Source organism: Coptis chinensis, chromosome 1 (genome assembly GCF_015680905.1).
Source record: "Coptis chinensis isolate HL-2020 chromosome 1, ASM1568090v1, whole genome shotgun sequence".
NCBI lineage: Eukaryota > Viridiplantae > Streptophyta > Magnoliopsida > Ranunculales > Ranunculaceae > Coptis > Coptis chinensis.
This window is the reverse complement of record NC_141456.1, coordinates 89,341,263-89,364,118: the sequence shown is the minus strand read 5'-3', so window position 1 is coordinate 89,364,118 and position 22,856 is coordinate 89,341,263. Positions and strand designations below refer to the sequence as shown.

The 22,856-nt window shown below is 39.2% G+C and overlaps 1 protein-coding gene across 1 annotated transcript; it reads left to right on the top strand.

The window, feature by feature from the left end:
- The first annotated feature begins 5,001 nt into the window (after window positions 1–5,001).
- Window positions 5,002–5,346, top strand: LOC147525695 (uncharacterized). The gene has a single exon (XM_086580389.1). It carries the CDS (start codon window positions 5,002–5,004, stop codon window positions 5,344–5,346), a length of 345 nt encoding a protein of 114 aa, XP_086436515.1.
- The last annotated feature ends 17,510 nt before the right edge of the window (window positions 5,347–22,856 follow it).

Below are 22,856 nucleotides of genomic sequence, written 5' to 3'. Positions count from 1 at the left end.
GTGTTTAGAGAAGGCAATCAAGTTGCATATTACTTGTCAAGAATTAGTAGTACTTGTAGTACTCATAGTACAGATTGTTGTAATTAATGCATGTACTTTATCTCCCCCATGGATCAAAAACTTAGTGAATTGATTAAAAGGGATAAAGAAGGAAAAATGTACTTGAGACTTTGTCATTAATATAAAAGGTTAGGGGTCCCCTTAACCCCTAGTTGTTGAAAAAAAAAATCAAGATACCCATTCGAAACCATACCATAAATCATCGAATTCCACGACAACAAATCCTTATGTCACATTCCATGAAATACCCTTCTAGCTATTTTAATATCTTCACATTTCGAATACATGTCAATTAATGAATTACACACTTGTTGAATATTCCCACCACCAAATTATGAACACGAATACCATCCTTTAACGATAAGGCTTGCGGGCAAGCTCTTAACACGTTAGGAAAAATATACCTATCTGGTTCAACACACTTTGTTTGCATATCGATCATCATAGAGCATTTGAGAGCTGTGAGGGCATTTCAGTCTTTACATGTGTTAATTCCTTTTTTAGAAATCTTTTTTCTACTTGTAGTAAAAAATTGTTGATAAGGTTTCGCTTTGGAGGGAAAACTTCCCTTTTGAATGGGTTGACCGGACTGACCGGCGGTTAACCCCATCCCTCTGATTGTTTGAGAGGTTTTACAAACATGGATGAGACTTCAACAACAGTTATGGGGGTTGAAATGAGTAAAGCTCCAGTTTTTTGTCCTTGGGATTTTTTGAATAAGGAAGGAACACAGAATACCAGGGCTGCAATTGAGGTTGTGGAGAAACTGTTGGCAAATGGAAATGTGACTAACAAGGGTCAAGAAACTCAGAGACAATCATATGCTAGAGCCACAAAGACTAGTTATGGGAGGGAAGTTGATACAGCAGCTCTGCCAGTGCCTGGTCGTCAAGGTGAGTACCCTACTATCACTATTCAGGCCGAAGGTTGATAAAGGGTTAGAGTTTTGCAAACTAGCTCTAGTGGGGAGACTGGACATGTCTAAGCTTACTATGAATGTTGTTAATGAAAAGGTTAACCAAATGTGGAAACCGAACCATGAATGGCAATCAACGCCCTTAGGTAGAGGGTATATCATGTTTCGATTTACCAATGAGTTGGACTATCACCGAATTTGGGGTCAGCGAACCTGGGTTTTTGATGATCAAATTTTACGGCTGAGCAAGTGGACTCCAAACTTCTCCACAAGAAAAGAAAACCACTCCAATGTATTAGTCTGGATCTAATTTGTAGGATTTAGTCTTGAATACTGGGAAATCAAAACCTTGTTCTCTCTTGCAAGGGCCATTGTAAGACCAATCCACACTGATGAGAACACTACAAAGAGAACTTTGGGTTACTATGCTAGTGTGTTAGTGGACTTGGACCTGAATGACAAAATTCCTGACAAGATTTGGGTGGAGGTGGAAGGAAAGGATATCAAATTTTGGCAGAGTGTAGAACCTGGTCGTTTGCCCAAATTTTGCAATCATTGCAAGAGGATTGGTCATTTGGTCACCGAATGTAGGATACTAAAGGTCAACCTGAGCAAGAATAAGGAAAAGGAAATCAATAGCATGACTGAACTAAGCATGGATGGCATGTCCAAAAACCAGAGGAAGCGAAATAGAAAGAGAAATAAGGAAATTGAGGAGGTAAACAATGTCACTGAGGATACCAATCTTGAGATGGAAGTGGTTCAGAGTAGTAAGGAACAGAAGCAAGTGCCTCTAACCACTGAAACAAACACTGATGTAGTGAATGGTTCTATTGGGGAGCAACAACAAGCAAAAATTGATCAGGGGGATGGGAATAAGAGTAATAAGGAGACTGAGAGCTTACAGGAAGAGGATGATTCTAAGGCAGAAAATGATATGGAGGCACAGCCGGAAGTGGCAGAAGCAGTTGACTCACAAGTTCAAGTTCATGATATGAGGCAACAAGAGGGAGAGAAAAAGGGAGAAGACCAGGCACATATAGAAAGCCAATCAGCAGTTGGTATTACTTGTGTACTGCCTATACTTGCCATAACGCCTTCACACTCTGAGACTATAGATGGTCATGGTGTTGAACAAGAGTTGAGAGAGCACATAACTCAACTCTTGGAGCAGGATCAAGTTGTTACTAGGGTTACCCAAGATAGCACAACTAGAGGACCAGCTACTCTAATCATGACTAGTAATAACTTTACTTTACCAGGGGTAGAAGAACAGGAACCTGTGTCAATTGTAGTACAAGGGAATGCAATGACGAAGGCAAATGGGCAAACTAGAAAGAAGAAGGCTGAAAAGAGGAATACCAAGGATCACTTGGAAGCTTCTAAAACCCATGGGCATGGGACTAGATTTAAAGCAAAGGTGCAGGACAAATCTCTCCCTATTTCGAAATGAGGACCTTTTTTTGGAATATTAGGGGAGTGGTTAAAAATAAAGCTAGTGATAGACTGCGAGAACTCATGAAGTCTCATAATCCAGATATTGTTTGCTTGGATGAACCTCTAGTTAGGCCACAAGTACATTTGCTTGATTCTTTTGGTTTGAATTGTTTTGAGAGTACCTTGATTCATAACGATTCCTCGAATAGGAGTGGTAACCTTTGGGTTTTTTGGAAGAGAGGCATCTCTGTATCAGTGGTTATGGCATCTGACCAACATATTACTATTTTGGTGGATGGGTGTTTTATATCTTTTGTGCATGAAAACTGTTGGTTGGGCAATAGAAGAGAATTGTGGGGTGATTTGAGTAGTTTTAACCCCACGATGTCGTGGTTGGTGATTGATGACTTCAATAGTGTCCTAAGAACTGATGAGAAAAAAGGAGGTTGGCAACCCAATAGAGTGGCTATGCAGGAGTTTAATGACTTTGTGAACACTGCAGAGCTGTTGGAGAGTAATTGGGAGGGCCCTAAATATACTTGGTGTAACAATCAAAGAGGTGTTAAAAGGGTTCTTTGCAAACTGGATAGAACCTTTTATAATGAAGCTTGGAACTTTAGATTTGGTGGATGGAAATGTACGGCAGGCATCTGATCACTCTCTTTTGCTGGGCATGCACCCTAATATTCTGTAACCTAAGAATACTCCTTTCAGATTCAATAAAATGTGACTCTCTCACCCTACCTTTTTTGAGTTAGTGAAGACCAGCTGGACATAAATGTTTGAGGGAAGACCACTTCCTCCTCTCCTCAAGGTTATGCGCAAGCTACATAGACTGAAAACTGACTTAAAGAAATGGAATTTGGAGGTTTTTGGGCACACAGATGTCTCCATTAGAAAAGTAGAGGTTGAACTCCTTCGAATGAAACAACTGGTTGATCAAACAGTGGATGATGAACTTCTTATAGCAGAGGTTATACAGAAATAGTTTGAATTGTATACAGCCAGAGCTAATAGGTCTTCTCTTTTGAGACAAAAGAGTAGAACTTGTTTTGAGGATGAGGGGGACAGAAACACTACATACTTTCACAATATATGCAGGGTCAAATAGGGGGCTTCTATGATCACTGAGTTGGTGACAGAGGATGGTACTGTGCTTGATGACCAGGAGCAAATTAAGCAGTATGTAATAATCTACTATAAAGAGAAGTATAGGGAGGTCCATGTTCAAGAAGACATAGAATTATTGAGTGTTATACCTAAGTTGATTGATGAGGAAGAGAACTACAGTTTGACAAGAGTGCCAGCTTACGAAGAAATTCAAAAGATTATTTTTAGCATGAAAATGGATAGCTTACTTGGACCTGATGGATTCCAAGGACATTTCTACTGCAAATGTTGGGGAATCATAAAGCAAGATGTGTGCTTGGCAATACAATCCTTCTTTATTTAAGGCTGCTTACCGAGAGGATTAAATTTGAACTTTATTGATTTAATCCCAAAGGATAATAATGCCAAGAAACTCAGCCAGTATAGAACGATCTGTATGGGAAACTTTCTCTTCAAGATTATTACTAAGCTTCTACAGTTGCGTCTCAATGTGTTGGCTGATGATATCATCACTAAGGAGCAAACTAGTTTTATACCTTCACGATGCTCTCAGACAAGCATTTTCATGTCCTCTGAGCTGATGAATGAGTTGAAGAAGGATATATTTGGTGGATCTGTAGTTGTGAAGTTAGACATAACGCAAGCTTATGATACAATGAGTTGGAAGTTTCTCTTCCAAGTTATGCAAAGTATGGGTTTTTCAGATATCTGGATCAGCTAGATAAGAACCATTATGAGTTCGGCACAAATCTCTGTGTTATTTAATGGTGGACCTGTTGGTTTCTTTCCTATGCATCAAGGGCTTAAACAAGGTGATCCTCTTTCACCATTATTGTTTGCTATTGCTGAAGACACTCTGAGTAGAGCTATCCATTATCTTAGGGACAAAAACCATCTAAAGCCACTAACTATCATTAAGAAAGTGGCAGCTCTGAGTCATCTTATTTTTGCAGACGACATCATTATCTTTGCAAATGGAGAGAAAAGAGGGATAAAAAAGCTTAATCATATCTTGAGGAGGTACCAGAACGCAGCTGGATAACTTATCAGTCAAGACAAAAGTAAAGTTTTTTTCAGTAACTTTACTCAGTCGAGAAAATAGGATGTGTTGTTGGAGTTGAATATGAAGGAAGGTTTCTTACCAGAGAAATATTTGGGAGTAAGTCTACAGCAAGGTAGAGTTACTAGGGCCTGTGTGACACCGATCTTAGATAAGATTCGGAAAAGTCTTACAAGTTGGAAGGGAAAGAGGGTGTCTTTTCAAGGGAGGATTACTTTGATCAAGTCAGTGCTATGTAGCATCCTAATTTACACCATGTCCATCCATGAATGACCAATGGCTATGGTCAAAGAAGCAGAGGATATCATGAGGAATTTTCTATGGTCGGGTGATCCAAGCATAAGAAAGGGTATGCAAGCCTACTTGGGAAGGAGGACTAGGGATTCGAAGGCTCAAGCAAATTAATATTGCGGTGTTAATGAAGTTGGCTTGGGAAGTATTAAAGGGTGAAACTGATTTTGCTTTATTCATGAAAGCAAAGTACTTCAATCAAGATGGAGAGTTTATTCAATCTTACAAACCAACCTCTGTTTGGCCCGGGATAAGAAAAGCTCTTGTGGAAGTGAAGAGTAGAACTCAATGGGTGATAGCAAGTGGTGACAATGTGGATATATGGAGAGACAACTCGTTGGGTAAGCAATCATTGAAAAACATGCTCAATATCAATTCACTGGAATTAAAGGGCTGTCGAGCTAAGGTTTGTGATTTGCTTGAAGGTGATAACTGGTGCATCCCTCATGTGTTACAAGAGATAATGAATTGAGTTCACAAAAGTTCAACTGATGTTCTGAAATACAGTCCTACCTTTGAGGATTATGTAGTTTGGTGCCCTGATTTGTGAGGAAACTTCTCAACAAAATCAGCATATGATGAAATAAGAAAGAGGAGGCCGACAATTACATGGAGTAAGAGCATCTGGAATAGTTGTATACACCCTCGAACCTCAGCGCTGGCATGGAAAATTATTAAAAGGGGAATTGCAACTGATGAAAGAATTCAAAAAATAGGCATCTCTCTGTCTTCTTGTTGCCGCTTGTGTAGAAGTGCTGGGGAATCTACACAATATCTCTTTTGGCAATGTCAGTTTGGGCAAGAGCTATGGGATTGGGTCAAACAGGTTTTTTAGGTAACCACTGCTATTAATAGTTTTCCCAATACACTAAAGATTAACCAGAATTAGAGTCCTTTGCTGCATGATCTGTGGAAATCTTGTGTGGTTGCATCTCTAGTAAGTATATGGAAAGAATGAAACAAGGTGCATTTGATGGGAAGAAGCCAAAGCTTGGAAACTACAAGTCGTTTGTTTGATTGCAGCTAAGAATCACATGTAAGCTGTCAAAGGGTCACTGTTACAAGACCCCTCCTGAATTTGCAATCCTTCAGTACTAGAATGTGGGTATCCATATGAGAAAAGCACCGCATGTTAAACAATGTACGTGGATTCCACCAGAACCAGACATTGTGAAACTTAACACTGATGGGGCATCAATAGGGAATCTTGGGCCATCTGGGATTGGTATCGCTTTCGGAGGGAACATGGGTCAATTCATGCTTACACTAAGCATGAACATTGGGTCGGGGGATAACTATAGAGCATAGTGCATGGCTATCATTGTGGGCGTCGAGACAGCCCTTAAACAAGGTTGGAAGAACCTGTGGATTGAAACTGACTCTGAGGCAACATCGCGAGCTTTTGCAACTGGGGATGTTCCTTGGATGCTACAACCTAGATGGATAACATGCACAGAGGGACTTCAAAGGTGGATGATTACAACCATTTGGAGGGAAGGCAACTTCACGGCGGACTTGCTGGCCAAACAGGGGGTATCTTTGACTGAGAATGAGGAGTGTATCACTGTTGGTAGGTGATAAATGGAAAAAAATAATAGTTTACCTAAGAAATGAACGATGAAACTCAAAACGTAAGTAAACTAAAACTTATTACGAGTCTATATTTATCAAGTTTTCTACTTTCAATTCTATCGAAATAGAGTGGAGTAACAAATTCGTTCCACTCCTAGTTCTCTAGCATGGAATGATTTCATAGTTAACTAATCGTTCTTAAGTCTAATGAGAGGTTTACGAGGGGAATTCTATACTACGAGGTGAATTCAATTAACAAGTTACGAATAACAAAATGATAGAATGCTAAGGGTTTGAATCTAGATAAAGAATTAAAGGGAATTGAATCCACCTTAACTCGACTTAATCCTACTAACAAAGACTCGTCGTGATCCAAATTGAATGCTTCCATATCAAAATAGTAATTATAATCCCTAATTATACATGGCATTTCTACCAATTCATAACTAGCATGGGAGCGATTAAACCCATTCTCATGGTGAATTAATCGTTTCTAGAGTGGAATAATTATCATGACGATTTCTAAGTTTAACAAAGATCAAGCGTCATCAAGGCTTCTTCAACCCCTCTAATGGAGGTTTAGCCTTGATTCATACTACTATCATTTCCCATTGATTTAAAACTAGACATCATATAAAAATTCTATTCTTATGCAAATTATCTAAACAATGATTGAAATCTCAGGTAATAACTAGGAAATGAATAACAAGTAATCAAGGAATTTAGATCTAAACAATTGTAAATGACAAAAATTGAAATTGACAAACTAACTATTTTATTAATCAAACTAATGAAGAACAATGATTCTAAGAGTTTAATCTAAAACAAGATTTGAATTTAAACTAAACTTAATTTTATCTAATGAAAACTAGATCTAGAATTATCTATAGTTTTAGGTCTAACTAGCTACTATTAACAAAGAGCTAAGCTTTTGTTTTTATATGTTCAAATCCAAAAATCGTGCATGGGATTGGAGCCATGTTTTGGGCCAGAGAATCAGGCCCAAAACCCAATACTTTCAGTCCAAAAAGGCCTCTTCAGTTGCAGTTGACTTCGACAGACTTTTCGTCCACTTCTGCTCCTTTGATTGGGCCAAGACTTGGACAATTAGAAAGCTCTGCCAGAGCCGGTCGTTTTGAGATAAGGTAGACCCAATTCTGAGGTCTGAGTCCAAAGATCTGACCTTCGAAGTTCTAGCGACTTTGTGTCTTTGTTTACGCCCGCGTTGACTTTGACTTTTCAGCTTTGACCGGGCTTTAGAAAGGCTTTGTCTTCTTGAATCTTGGCCTTTAATCACAGAACTCCTTAGCAACCAACCATTGCTCCTTTATCTCATCAAAGTGGCACATTTCTGCAAATAATTGACTTTGAAGCCCTAAACGATAAAAACACGTAATCGAAGATTAACTCTTAATTATTACTCACATAATTGGTCTAAAAGTATGATCTTCTAGGGGTTAAAACTACAGTTTTAGGCTCTTATCAAACCACCCCCAAACAGCATTTTGCTTGTCCTCAAGCAAATATGAGAAATTAGAATAAGTGACCAAAAATGGAGTTCTAACTACTTTCGTTTCCCTGAGTGCGATTGCATTGACCATATGCAACAAGACCTTAAACCACTAGGAATTCCCTAGTGGACGAGTTATAGCCTCGTGAGAGTTTTCCAAGGAAGGTACTCACAAACTTCATCTATACTACAACGACTAAGAAATAAAACTATTGTTTCCTCATTCATGTCTCAACTATCTATACATCTCACTAGCAAATGAATAAGAATAACCAAGTAAAAAACCTAACCTAATATATGCATAATAATCAATCATCTATGATACAAATATATATACTATGAGTAATACTATGAAATGCCTAGCAGGTTCGTTTATGAAAACTCGAAATAGCGTCCTTAAGTAGGTCCTCACACAAATGTCAAGACGAAAACCACTCTGATTTTTCCGCTCAAGTTTCGCTACTCTAGTGTGCGGTGGGCACACTTTTTACCTTACAATCTCAATGACAACAACAAGGAAGCCGAGTCGATCAAACACATCTGCCACTTACTATCACACTAACCTATTCCTAATTGAGCTAGAGGTCTTTATTAGGTGTTGTGGGGATTAGGAGATGGTTTAAGAAGGAAGGAAATGGATATTCAAAAGGACAAGTCTGAGATAATAAAGTCTTCATATTATGTAACTTAGAGAAAACCTTGTTATTTTCTTTTGCTTCTATACTTTATTTCCATCCTTAGCCATATTTTTCTTTTTCTTTTCTTTGGCTTTTGACTCCCTTTTATTCTATTTTTGGAGTTTTTATTTATTTCTATTTATTTTTTTTTCTTTTCCTTGGATGGAAACTTCTTTTCTTTTTTCGGAAGCAACTAACTAATTTTTGTTTCCACAGGTTTTTCTCTTCTTCTTTCTTCACTCATTCTATTCTCAGGCTTATTCTAGATTGGGTAAGTTGAATTTTTTATTTTGTTTTGTTTTTGTAACAGGGTAAAGGAATTGTGGTTTATGGAAGGCTAAAGAAAGGCTCAGAGGGGCGACTAGCGGAAAATAATTCATAGGTTTGAATTTCTGGCTATATCGATCCAAAGAGGGCCTAAATTTTCGCTTAGGATATGGCATAGTGATCAAGCAAGTGGACGTGTGATTTCTCTATCCGGATTTTACTTCTCCTTTGTGTCATTTCTCAAATGTTTAGCTCATATAAGGCTTTAGGCTATATTCTCACAGGATTTGTAGAATAAGTACTCTAGCCTAGATTTTAAACTTATCGCTAACAATTATAGATACTCATGTAATATATTTATAGATAGATGCAAAGATTATTACCTACATATTAACCTAAGTTTCTAACAATTATTCTCGATCCAAAAGCTCACGGAGACTTCTAGATTGTTAAGAGCATAGAGAAAGAAAACAATACCAATATTCCTAAGTGTATAGCATAAACTTATTTATTTATATTTTTGAAATTTTTGAAAACAAATGCATGTTATACATATCTATATCCTAACAGATGCCTTAATTACACGTGTTTCTATGCCCCCCCCCCCCCCAAACAAGAAGCATGCTTTGTCCTCAAAGCATTTAAATAAAGATGGTAGAAAAAAAAATACCATGGAAACGCGTGAAATTCGGAACATCGCAAAACAAGGTTAGAACATACTAATATAGGAAATAAAAATCTCGACGCAAACTCTATAAGAGTTCCACCCATTATGGGGTTAACAGAATTAAATTGCTTGGGACATAAGCGCACAATAACAAACTAAAACTTACCTTATCTCCCACTTAAGCATCCTCCTCCTCATCAAAAGAGATGAGGTTCCTTCAAGATCGGCCGGGCCATTATAACTTGCCAAGCTTGCCGCCATTTATCATCTACTAATGCTAACCTGTTAAGTGTTATTATGTCTGATGGGATGTACGGGGCCACCAAATTGAGGTGGCACCTTCCATCCCGGCCAAGTCATAATTCGCAATGAGCGAACCACCCAATTGGTGGGTCTCATGACTTCAACCCTTTTCCAATCTGTGAATTGGGCACAGAATACAGGTAAACAACTACGCATGATACGGCTTACCAAAACAGGCATAAGAGGATACTTACGCCTCATGCTTTGGGCTCTCTTAAGACTAGCGACTAAAACTCGAGGAATGTCATATCGGCGACATCCCTCAGCTAAAGTGAGGAAAATGTCACCAGCAGTACTGTTTGCAGAAATGAGCTGTCATTCCCCCAAAATATTCATCAGGATAAATAACATGGTGGTGCCTACGTTTAGGGACAGGCTACCAAGGGCAATGCTATATCACCCCTGGTCCATTACTCAAAATACCCCTCCCCCATAATACTCATGGAAATATGTATAATCATAAAGGTATGCATTATCGGTCATATATGCCCATGTATGAACAGCATCAGGTATTGGTAATCCTGAAACTAAAGCGACAACATTTTTATTGAATTCTAGTGTCGTGTCATCGACTACGACGGACAATTCTTGTTCTCCATCCTGATTACAATAGAATCTAACGTGGTCATAGAAATAAGCAGTAAGCTGTGCTGAATATGAATCGTCATCACTTACCAGTAGATGGCGCCATCCTAACTGCAGGATCTTGTTTCGGAACCAATGTCCATAGGTCTCGGTTCCCAACACGTCTTCGGAAGACTGTTCAGGTATGACTATAGGAGATGTCAGCTCAACTACTCTTTTGAATAGGTCCAAAAATCCTGGAACAACCCTTAGAAAATTGGAATTTTTTGTGTTTATGGGGGCGGTAGCAGTGCGCTTCCACTTGAAGCGCTGGTCGCTTCAGGTGTTTTTGAGTTATTCAGTTGTTTGGCGCCGAAGTCTCAACTAAAGCGGTGGTCGCTCTCGAGTAAAATTTATGATAGTGTCGAGGGCGCAGGTGCGCTTCATCGAGGCGACGGTCATCATAAGTCTTTGAAACAGATGTTTACAAGGAAAAAAAAGGAAAAGCTTGGAGTGAGAGGTGAGAGATGATGGTGGGGTGTAGTGTGGGTTGTTAGTGTAGAATGAATGAAGTTTAAATAGGTTCTGAGCTTCCAAAACGAATCGGCAAGTTGCCAAATTGTTTTAAGGCAATTTCCAGAAATAGAAAAATTCCAAACCCGAAACGGAAACAAACCATATTCTTGATTTTCTAACAACCCTGGTATCTTTTTATACTGGATTTAGATAGTAACTTCTAAACTCTCCTAGGTTTCATGCTACCACCACACATATTCATAGATATGCCGATATCAGCCAAATCCGCAACCTTTACTCCAAGACAACCTTACAGAAGATGATCATATAACGAATTATGCTCGGTATAAATATTACCACCCCAAAACAATTCGGGAAGGTGGGATTAATGATAAAAACACGTACAATTCAAAAATAACCATTTATATTAAAAATTTAAATCCAAACAACATAAAACAAACACATTAATATTTAAATTTAACAACTGAATTAAAGTCCAACTAATAAAACAATAAAAACAATGAAATAACAGCGAACACAAACTGATGGTGAACACCTAGCCATGTGATGAAGATGGACCCTGAGATGGAGATTGGTCCTGGGATGAAAAATGGCTTGAGCCATCTGTCCTTCGGTGACGACGCTCATGCCTCTCAGACTCGGCTGAAACAGAATCCTCCACGGGTGGCATGCGTCGTAGCATCTCTATTCGGAACAAGCGTGCTTCCATCTCTCAGTCCCGAGTAATCGCATCTTCGGGCTTGGTGATCTTTGGTGGATAGTCTCCATGTTAGACAAGATATCGTCCTAACCCCTTTCGAGCATTTCAAGTCTCGTCTAAAGGTTCGTTTGCTTATTTCTAACTACAATCTGTCTATCTCGAATATCTTCACAAATACCATAAATGCAACGCAAGCCAGTTTGAAACACTTGCATGCGTTCTAAATTAGAAGTACAACTATCTAATGCATCGTCATCCAAACATGTCATATCCTCCCTTCCATCCTCCGACTCAACCACATTCCTTCAGACAACGGCCAAGTCTCTTGGATGCAATCCATATAGATACTTGCATTAGAATGCAATTTGATCTTAATAGGAACAGATTTTGTGACAGCTCTAAATGAGAGCATGACCTTAGTGATCAATACGGGAAGAGGCTCCATGCTCTTTCCCACTCCTCTAATCACAATAAAAATTAAATCGAGGATGCATAAATTATACTTATTCGTTTGCAAAATCCAGAGAACGTGCAGACATTGCAGACCGATATCACTGACTTTGTCTTTCCCGAGGACGTTCCTACTAATCCACTGAGCTACAGCCAGTTGATTGGTTCTCAGGGTTGACTAGCGAACGTAATGAGAACTCGTATTGTATTCACCCTCCACGACAGTATCTTTCATCAAAGCAGGAACTCCAGTATACTGGGATTCCTGAATGGTTGTTTCTAGGTTGCTTTTAGGCGTAATTCCTAACATTTCGCCAACAACCTGCTCACCGTTATTTCCCTCCTCGTTCTCGCTACCTTAATGAAAATCCTATCCCCTCCAATTCTCGCTTCTTATAAAACTGTTCTACCAAATCGTAGTGATAGAACTCCTCAATCGAGTACCACAGTCCAATCCAATTTCTCCTAATCATCTCGCGATCGTAAAATGGGCTGGCCGGTCGGCCGCGAAATGCGTGCTCCGGACAATTCTTCGTCGTAGCGCCATTGAAGTTTTTGAAACAACCAATGGTTTTGTAGACGGTGAAGGAGGCGAGTTTGATGTAAAACAACTAAAAACAACGGTGGTGGCGATGGTGGGTACGGTGGCAGGTTGAAGCTTGAATTGGTGGCTGTTTTCGGAGTTTTAAAATTGTTGGGGTTGGTGGTAGTAATGGTTTGGAGAAGATTTCAGTTTGGCTTAATTGCTTGGCGTGGGTGTAGTTAGGTTTTCTTTCCTTTTTTTTTTTTTTAGGTTGAAAACTTTGTTAATGGTGGTGGTGGGATTAGAACGCGATCGTCGCTCGTGGAAACAAAGCGGGGTGCAGGTGTGTCTTGTCTTGAAGTTTGGGCCCAAGCCCAATTTGAATTCGAACTTTTTCGATATTTCGCGGCGCAATTTCAAATTCAATTTGCCGCTTAAATTATCGGGTCCGATTTTGGTAAATGAGTTATGGAAATGATCAGAAGAGAATTTCCAATCCAATGATCCATAAAACACTCAATTCCAACCATGGGTGACCTAGAAGAAGGTGGAAAAATGCCTCAAAGTGCGTGTGTGACGTAAGTTATGCGAACGAAGGAAATCTAAGTTTTAGATAACGTCAACCCAAATGAACTACAACTAATGGGCCTAAGCAACACAAATGGAAAGTTCGAGCAATCCGGATGGAATGACCGACTCCCCACCCCCAAACAAGTTTTTAAACACAAAATTTGTTTTAACGTGGGTCGTTTAAAGTAAGATTCCCAAGACTTGTTGGATTGCTATTTCTACGATTTTTTTTTTTTTTTTTTTAGGTTGAAAACTTTGTTAATGGTGGTGGTGGGATTAGAGAAGCGACATCTGTTTCGTGGAAAAACAAAGGAGTCGGCGCAAGCAGCTTGCCAATCTTGGGCGAGTTTGGGCCCAAGCCCAATTTGAATTCCGAACTTTTTTAATATTTCGCGCAATTTCAAATTCAATTTGCCGCTTCATTACTGGTCCGATTTTGGCAAATGAGTTATGGAAATGATCAGTAGAGAATTTCCAATCCAATGATCCATAAAACACTCAATTCCAACCATGGGTGACCTAGAAGAAGGTGGAAAAATGCCTCGAAGTGCGTGTGTGACGTAAGTTATGCGAACGAAGGAAATCTAAGTTTTAGATAACGTCAACCCAAATGAACTACAACTAATGGGCCTAAGCAACACAAATGGAAAGTTCGAGCAATCCGGATGGAAACACCGACTCCCCACCCCCAAACAAGTTTTTAAACACAAAATTTGTTTTAACGTGGGTTGTTTAAAGTAAGATTCCCAAGACTTGTTGGATTGCTATTTCTACGATTTAATTTTTTTTTTTTTTTTTTTTTTTTATAAGAAACACGAAAAACAATAAATACATAATTCACTCCATAGAGGAACATGACTCAAAAACTGAGAAAACATGCAAAAGTGGAAAACGTGAATTATGTTAACTGTGGTCTTAGGATACGGTACTTACATTCACACACTCCATAGGGAGGGCCCGGTTACCTGAACGGTGCACTTACCACTATATGAAAGTGAAAGGAAGTACACCAAATGACAAAGGTCAATCCTCATAGACAGGGTCCTGTAAAAGGACTTCCTCTACATTAGGGGACAGAAGTTCGTGAAAATGTTTTAACTGTTGACCATTAACTTGAAAGGTACTGTTGTCCTTGGGATTTACCAAGGTGATTGCCCCGTAAGGGGTGACTTCAATAACTAGAAAAGGACCAGACCAACGGGTTTTTAGTTTCCCTGGGAAAATATGTAGATGGGAGTTGTAAAGCAAAACCTTTTGACCAACCACAAACTCTTTACGCAAGATTTGCATATCATGAACACGTTTCATGTTAGCTTTATAATCCTTCGCGAGATCGTAAGAATCGCTACAGATTTTTTCAAGCTCATTCAATTGCAACTTGCGTTTGACACCCGCCTCATCAATATTGAAGTTAAGGCTTTTTATAGGCCACAGAGCACGGTGCTCTAATTCAACGGGCAAATGACATGGTTTCCCAAAATAAAATTTTAAAGGGAGCAATACTATAGGAGTTTTGAAAGCCGTCCTATACACCCATAAGGCATTCGATAGACGCTTCGACCAGTCTTTCCTATCAGGGTTTACAGTTGTTTCTAAAATCTTTTTGATTTCTCTATTAGAAACTTCTACTTGTCCACTAGTTTGTGGATGATAAGGAGTTGCTACTTTGTGTGTAACTCCATACTTTTTCACTAGGGATGCAACAACTCTGTTGCAAAAATGTGTTCCACCATCACTAATGATGGCTTTAGGAATGCCAAACCGACAGAAAATATATTCCTTAATAAAAAATACAACTGTCTTATGGTCATTGCTACGGCAAGCTAGGGCCTCTATCCATTTAGACATGTAGTCCACGACAACTAGAATATAAATATAACCGTGGGAAACAGGGAAGGGACCCATGAAATCAATACCCCAAACGTCAAAAATTTCTACTATCAAGATTGGATTTAATGGCATCATATTACGCGGATTCGCCCAAGTTGTTGGCAACGAATACACGTCTTGCAATGCACTTGGGCATCCTTAAAAAGGGTAGGCCAATAAAATCCACATTGAAGAACTTTAGCAGCTGTTTTCATTCCACTAAAATGGCCACCACACTCTTTGTCATGGCAGAATGATAGAACTTCATTATATTCCCACTGGGGAATGCAACGATGAATAATCTGATCCGCACAATACGAATAATTTACAATGTCAGCATACCATGGTGCTGAAAAAATAGCATACAGATGCTCATCAGGAAAGGAGTCCAGTATGGACTCAGAATCACTATGATAAGTGGTCGGCAACTACGTTTTCGACCCCTCTTTTGTCCTTTATTTCTAATGTGAACTCTTGCAGGAGAAGGATCCATCGGATTAATCTCTGCTTAGCATCCTTCTTTGCAAGAAGGTACTTAAGGGCTGCATGGTCCGTGTAAACTAAAGTTTTAGAACCAACCAAATAAGGACGAAACTTATCTAAAGCATAAATGACAGACTAAGAATTCTTTTTTTTCGGTAGTTGAATAATTCCGTTGAGCATCGTTTAAGGTTTTACTAGCATAATAAATAAATAAAGTGGACTTATTATCTAGTTTCGTCCCAAAACTGCACCAACCGCATAATCACTAGCATCACACATGAGTTCGAAAGGTTTAGACCAATCGAGGTCAGATAATTGGTGCAAGGTTAGGGTGGCTTTTAAAGTTTCAAAAGCCCGCTTACAGTTAAAATTAAAATCAAAGATTGCATCCTTTAAAAGCAGATTAGTTAAAGGCCTAGCTATTTTCGAGAAATCTTTAATAAATCGCCTATAAAAACCTGCATGGCCTAGAAAGGCTCTAATATCACGGACAGTCCGTGGTTTAGGTAGAGTCGCTATCTTATCTAGTTTGGCCTTATCTACTTCGATGCCATCGCTAGATACAATGTGACCTAGTACTATGCCCTTTTTCACCATGAAATGACACTTTTCCCAATTTAAAACGAGGCTCTTTTCTTCACACCGTGTCAAAACCTTAGACAGGTTAGAGAAGCAGTCTATGAAGGAGTCTCCATAGATAGAAAAATCATCCATGAAAACTTCCATAAAGCGCTCTACCATGTCACTAAATATATGAAGCATACACGGCTGGAAGGTACCAGGAGCATTACAAAGGCCAAAAGGCATTCGTTTATAGGCATACGTTCTAAAGGGACATGTGAAGGTAGTCTTTTCTTGGTCATCAATATCAATAATAATCTGAAAATAGCCTGAGTAGCCATCCAGAAAACAATAAAAAGCATGACGAGCTAGGCGTTCGAGCATCTGATCTATAAAAGGTAAGGGAAAGTGATCCTTTCGTGTAATAGCATTTAAACGTTTGTAATCAATACAGATTCTCCATTTCATAGGACCTTGTGTGACAACATAGTCACCCTTTTCGTTACGTACCATGGTAACTCCCGATTTCTTAGGAACTACATGAATGGGGCTTACCCATTCGCTTTCAGAGATTGGGTATATGATACCCTCATCGAGTAATCGTAAGACTTCTTCCCTAACCACCTCTTTCATGGTAGGGTTCAGACGACGCTGAGGTTCGCGAGAAGTCTTCGCGTTATCCTCCAAATGGATGCGATGAGTGCAAACATTAGGGTCAATTCCCTTAATGTCGGCTAGGGACCAACCAATCGCAGACCGATGTTCCCTAATCACCCGGATTAAACGTGTCTCTTCACCCTTAGTTAACTGAGAAGATATAATTACCGGATGACTACCATCCGGATCAAGTTGAATATATTTTAACTCCGGGGGAAGATGTTTAAGCACTAGGGTGGAAGGAAAATCAATAGATGTTTCATCAAGGTCCCCATTTTGCATAATGAATACTTGCTTAGGTAGCAAGTCTTCATACTCAGTATATGGAGCAACCGAAGGGTCTACAATTGGTGTGGACTCAAGGATGGTGTTGACTTCCTCTAAGTAGGAGTCATTTACAAAATCTGAAGTTCCAAAAGAAAGAAATTTATACATATTGTTTTCGGGAAAAATGTTGTTAAAATAATATTAAGCTAAGCTCTCAATCATGCTAACCTCCCCATCTATAGACGATTCTGGTAACTGTTTCATCATTTTAAAAACATTTACTTCAATAGAAAGATGGCCAAAAGATAAGGACATCTTACCATCGCAGAAATTTATAAGTGCGTTTGCGTTTGCCAAGAAGGGCTTCTAAGATGATCGGTACAGAGTCGTTAGCTTACTCAGATCGAGGATAACAAAATTAGCGGGATAGTAGAAATCCCGAACCTTAACAAGCACGTTTTTCCACTACACCTTTAGGATACTTAATTGACTCGTCCGCTTAACCGCAACGTTATTCTTGTAGGTTGCATTTCCTCGTAGACCTATTTGTTTATACAAATAATACGGAGTATAAGTTAACACTCGCCCCCCCGTGTCTAATAAAGCGGGTCGTCCGGTGGGAATCTCCTAAGGTGCATTTTACATTAGAACGACCAGGGTCCTTGTACTTAACAATTCCATTTTTTTCAGATAAAGTTGGGAACTGTTCAGTTAGAAAGGCGTCTTTAGGTATGTTGGTCTTACGCCTAGTAGTACACAACTCTTTAAGAAACTTAGCGTGGTTAGGTAGCTTTTTAATAGCTTCGAGAAAAGGAAGGTTTATAGTTAGATTCTTGAAAATGTTCCTAATCTCCTCAAAGTTTGTATCCCTGGTTAGCATGGCTAATTTATGAGGGAATGGTGGTTTCGCTCTATATTTAGCGTATGGCTCGACTTGATGTGTAACCTTGGCTTTCTGTTTCTTAGTTTGTTATTTAACTGGTACCTCTACAGTGGTAGGCTTTTCAGTTTCTATTTCGGTATCTAGTTCGATATCCGGTATAGGGAGTACTGATGGGGTAACTATAGGCATAGTTACTTTGTTATCAACCACTCTTCCAGAACGGAGAGTGGTGATGGCATTTAGGTCACCTACGATTGTAGTTTCCGTACTAGTATTACCGTTTACCTCAAAGGCTGGTTTGCTATTTTAGGGTTTGGTATCGCTTTGTCCGGAAACACGCCTTTTGGTTGGGCTTTCTCTTGGGCTAATCGTTGTATGCCCCCGATTTATGGATTGGAAGATCTGTTGGCTTGATTGAGTCATTGATTGGAAAAGTTGTTGGGTAACCTCAGTATAAAGCGCCGATCACGATCCGGTTGTGTAGGTGTAGTAGTCACGTGTGGTGCGACCGAACTATCTCACGTTGATTATTTATGGGTGGGTTATGATAGTTACTATTGTTAACCGGAACGATACCTCTATTGGTATTATAACTATTATAATTACCCTGACCTTGTCCTTGTCTAGGTGGAGCTTGGTTATAGTTGTTTGCTTGCCTAACATTTTGGTTATTAAACCCTGGAGGTGTAACTTGTTGATTATTTCGCCAACTAAAGTTGGGATGTTGTCTCCATGGGGCATTAGGAATAGGATAGCTATTAATGGAGCAAACATTATCTTGCTCTAATTGTTTTTGTTCATAGGCGATATGACAATAGGAGTCGGGGTGCTCAGGACTCAAACAGAAATTACATGGATTGGAGTTTACATTCATAATGGGGATAGGCTTTTGTTGAACAGAAATAGCCTCTACCTTTTTAGTTAGAGATTCGATTAAATTTTTAAGTTCTGGATCGGGTTTCATCTCAAACATATCGGCGGCCTTAACTGTTGAAGAAGAACTAGCAGAGCGAGGGATATCATCACTACCCCCCCAATTATTATTGCGTTTAGTTTGATCTTCTAAAAATTTGTAAGCCTCCGAGGCTCCTTTACTTAGGAAACTACCCCCATTCCTTATGTCAAGGACTTATTTATGGTGGTTTAGAACTCCTTTGAAAAAGGCACGAACTAACGTGTCTTTCACTAGGTTATGGTGTGGACACTCTATAAGCAGATCGGTGAAACGATTCCAAGCCTCAGAAAATGATTCATGAGGATTCTGTCGAAAAAAATGAATCTTGGAAAGCATCTCATCCGTCTTTAGGGGTGGGTAAAAATGTTCCATAAACAACTGATCAAGTTTAGCCCACGGGTCCACAGAGTTAGGCGCTTGGGCAGTTAACCAAGACGTTGCCTTATTGGCTAAGGTGAAGGGAAATACCCTCAGTTTAATTTGTTCCGCACCAACCGTAGGATGATGGAATGTTGTAAGGACTTGTTCAATCCTACGCATGTGTTGATAAGGTTTTTCATGGTCTAAACCATGGAAAACGGGTAACAAATTAAATATGTTTGGGGAATTGAAAATCCCCATCGGGTCCGCTAGAACAATGCAAGATTTAGGGCTATCGCCAAGGATTTGTAAAAGTCGGAGAGAGGAGTCTCTTTCTTCGTGCATTTATGTCGTGGTGGGTGGGATAATAATAGCTAGGTGTAGTGATTGGTATACTCGATAAACTTGTTTGTTGACGTTGACGGTTAATTACGTTCGGTGTTTTTCTCCGACCAGACCTTAATCTCATGCAAGTCTAAGTCTAAATACGACAACCCTCCAAACAATCTTGATATATTAGTATAAACCTCTAACTGGAGATGCAAGGTATGGAAGAAAGGAATACCGACAAGGCCCTTGCTTTCGCTTTATGAATAACGCCTTGTTTACGCGTGTTCAGTGTATATAACAAGTTAGAACACTAAAAAACTTAAAAACTCGAAGTTCGAAACAAACTTGTGGAAATTCGCAAAAAGCTTTTAGGCGGGCGCGCCACTGGGCGTGGAGTATCGCTCCGTAACTTCAAGTTACACTGTTTTAGGGCGGGTCGCGCTCGATTTGGGCGTGGGTCACGCTCAAGGTTCCAGGCGTTTGGGCGCAGGTGCACTCCGTTTGGGTGCAGGTCGCGCTCAGTGTAGTTTTTTGAGGAACTTTTCAATGCTGAAACGGACAACCACAGTATGAATCAAACAAGGGTGGGTGGGTTTCATGTGACTTAAAAATGACTAATTATACTATGAAAACAATACTATGAGGTAACTAAGATGGCAGCGGCGCCATTTGATAACCCGTAAAAACTCAATTAGATTACTCAATTAAATTAATAATCTACTTTGTTCCAAAGTAATTAATTAAACATGAAACTAGATCTAAAGCAAGATATGAAAAACTAATTAATTAACTAATTAAAATTCTAAAACTAAGTTCTAAAACTAATTAATGGAGGCTAACTAATCAAATTTTTAATCTAGGTCTAACTATCTACCATTAACAAAGAGTTAAGCTTTTGTTTTTATATGTTCAGATCCAAAAATCGTGCATGGGCTTGGAGCCATGTTTTGGGCTGGAGAATCAGGCCAAAAACCCAATACTTTCAGTCCAGAAAGGCCTCTTCAGCTGCAGTTGACTTCGATAGACTTTTCGTCCACTTTTGCTCCTCTAATTGGGCCAATGCTTGAACCATTGTAAAGCTCTGCCAGAGCCGGTCGTTTTGACATAAGGTAGACCCAATTCCGAGGTCTGAATCCAAAGATACGGCCTTCGAAAAGTTCTCACGACTTTGTGTGTCAATTTTCGCCCGCGTTGACTTTGACTTTTCAGCTTTGACCGGGCTTTAGAAAGGTTTTGTCTTCTTGAATCTTGGCCTTTAATCACAGAACTCCTTAGCAACCAACCATTGCTCCTTTATCTCATCAAAGTGGCACATTTCTGCACATAATTGACTTTGAAGCCCTAAAACGATAAAAACACGTGAATCAGTATTAACCCTTAATTATTACTCACATAATTAGTCTAAAAGTATGACTGTTACAGGGTTAAAACTATAGTTTTGGGCTCTTATCAGTAGGCCAACCTGGCTGCACAAGTGGGAAGCTCCATTCCAAATATTTTTCCGATTTGTATGAGTTTGTAATAGGTTATGGTATAGACATGACTTGTAGAGAATGAAATAGGGGGGTAACATGTTTCCCACCTTATACATCATCCCCTTTTGTACTTCTGTTACAATTTTAATGAATTCAAGCATACGAAGCAAAAAAAAAAGATCATCATAGATTCTTTCATCTCAATCCTAGAATAATACCCGATAATCACTGTCCATGCAAACACATTTGGTTCACACATTTTATTAAGGCATGAGCAGAAACCATGTGGTTGCAATCCGCGTAGAATTTGATTAGTTTTGTTGATAGAATTTGCAATCCGCATACAATATTGCTACCTGGAAAATCAAGAAAAGTTCATACCTTGCTTGAGTGAGCCTCCTTCTTTGATTAGAGTTAAGTTATTCCTAAAAGATCCTCCCCCAATCAATTTTCGTCGTCGATTAAACAATCTAAGTTCCTGCAATTATTAATTTTTCAAAAATTCAGTAATGAAAGCCTATCCTTCCTACACCAAACATAACCAATAAAAAGTTTGATTCAAAATGATCAAATTTCACCCATATTTCAAATATTTTACTTCACCATATCCATTTTAATGAAATTCGAATCAATTTGAGCTTAATTTGTAATTAAAATTACCTAAGTGCTTTGCTCGAGTGTTGCGTGAAGTTGTGAGAGGTGAAATGATGAGAGAGGTAATTCAGTTTCACTTCCGTAATCTTAGTTTCACTTGTTTATGAAATCGGAAGAGATCCAACCCAAAAAAATAAAAAGGTCGTGATATAGTGAGTCGAACCCGCGACCTAGATGGAAACAAAGTCAAAATAACCAAGCGGGAACCGTTCCCATTAGTGTCCCGATTCTAACAATTCAAATTAGCACACAGTAGCCATTAGAGAATCCTCAAACAGATCTGGACCATCCTCCGTGTGTTTTTTTGTCTTTTAGTGAGAGAAAAAAAACCCTATCTTATTAGATAGATAGCTAATAATGTTATGTCTCCCAGTTGTTGGTGCGATTGAACGAGTAACCACGCCTCATTCTCTTTATTGGGTGACCATCCCATGATAAAAGGTCTGGAACCCTGAGCATACAAAGGTACTTGTGGCACCAGATAATTGGAGAACTTTATCTTTGACATCAATCAATATTTCCAAGTAATGAATCCCGAATTTGAAAGGGACAAGATCACCATGGCCTCCATGTATATGTCCGAATACGCCAATATGTTGAGATCGAACTAGGAAATATTGTATTCTCTTTATGAGAAGACCTCAAACAAGAATTGAATAGACAATTCGCTCCTCAAAATGTCGATATCATTGCGCGAAGAAAGTTGTGCAATCTCTGGTAGACTGAAAAAATCCATGACATGCAATTTTTTGCTTCTATAATCGACATCCATGACATGAACAAAAAAGACATTTACTGAAAGAATCAAGAACTGGGTTCAAATGGAATTACAAAAGCAACATGTCATGCAAGTCATAGTTGTGATTTGTCCTGACTTGAGACATGATGTTGCATGGGCATGATTTGTCAGGAGGAGATTTCAAATTAAAATTACAAAAGTAACATAGTTATGAAATCTCCTCCTGACAAACGAAAAGGAATTCGAGGAGATTTCAAAATGTTCCCCTGCTCTCCCCTGACAAACTTACTTAGCATATTATTGTTGGGTGTTAGTCCCTCACCATGTTACATGAACTGGTTCTGACCTGTTCATGGAACTGATGGGGCGGGCGCACTCAGATATGCGTTGGAAAAGGGGCGCATGCGCC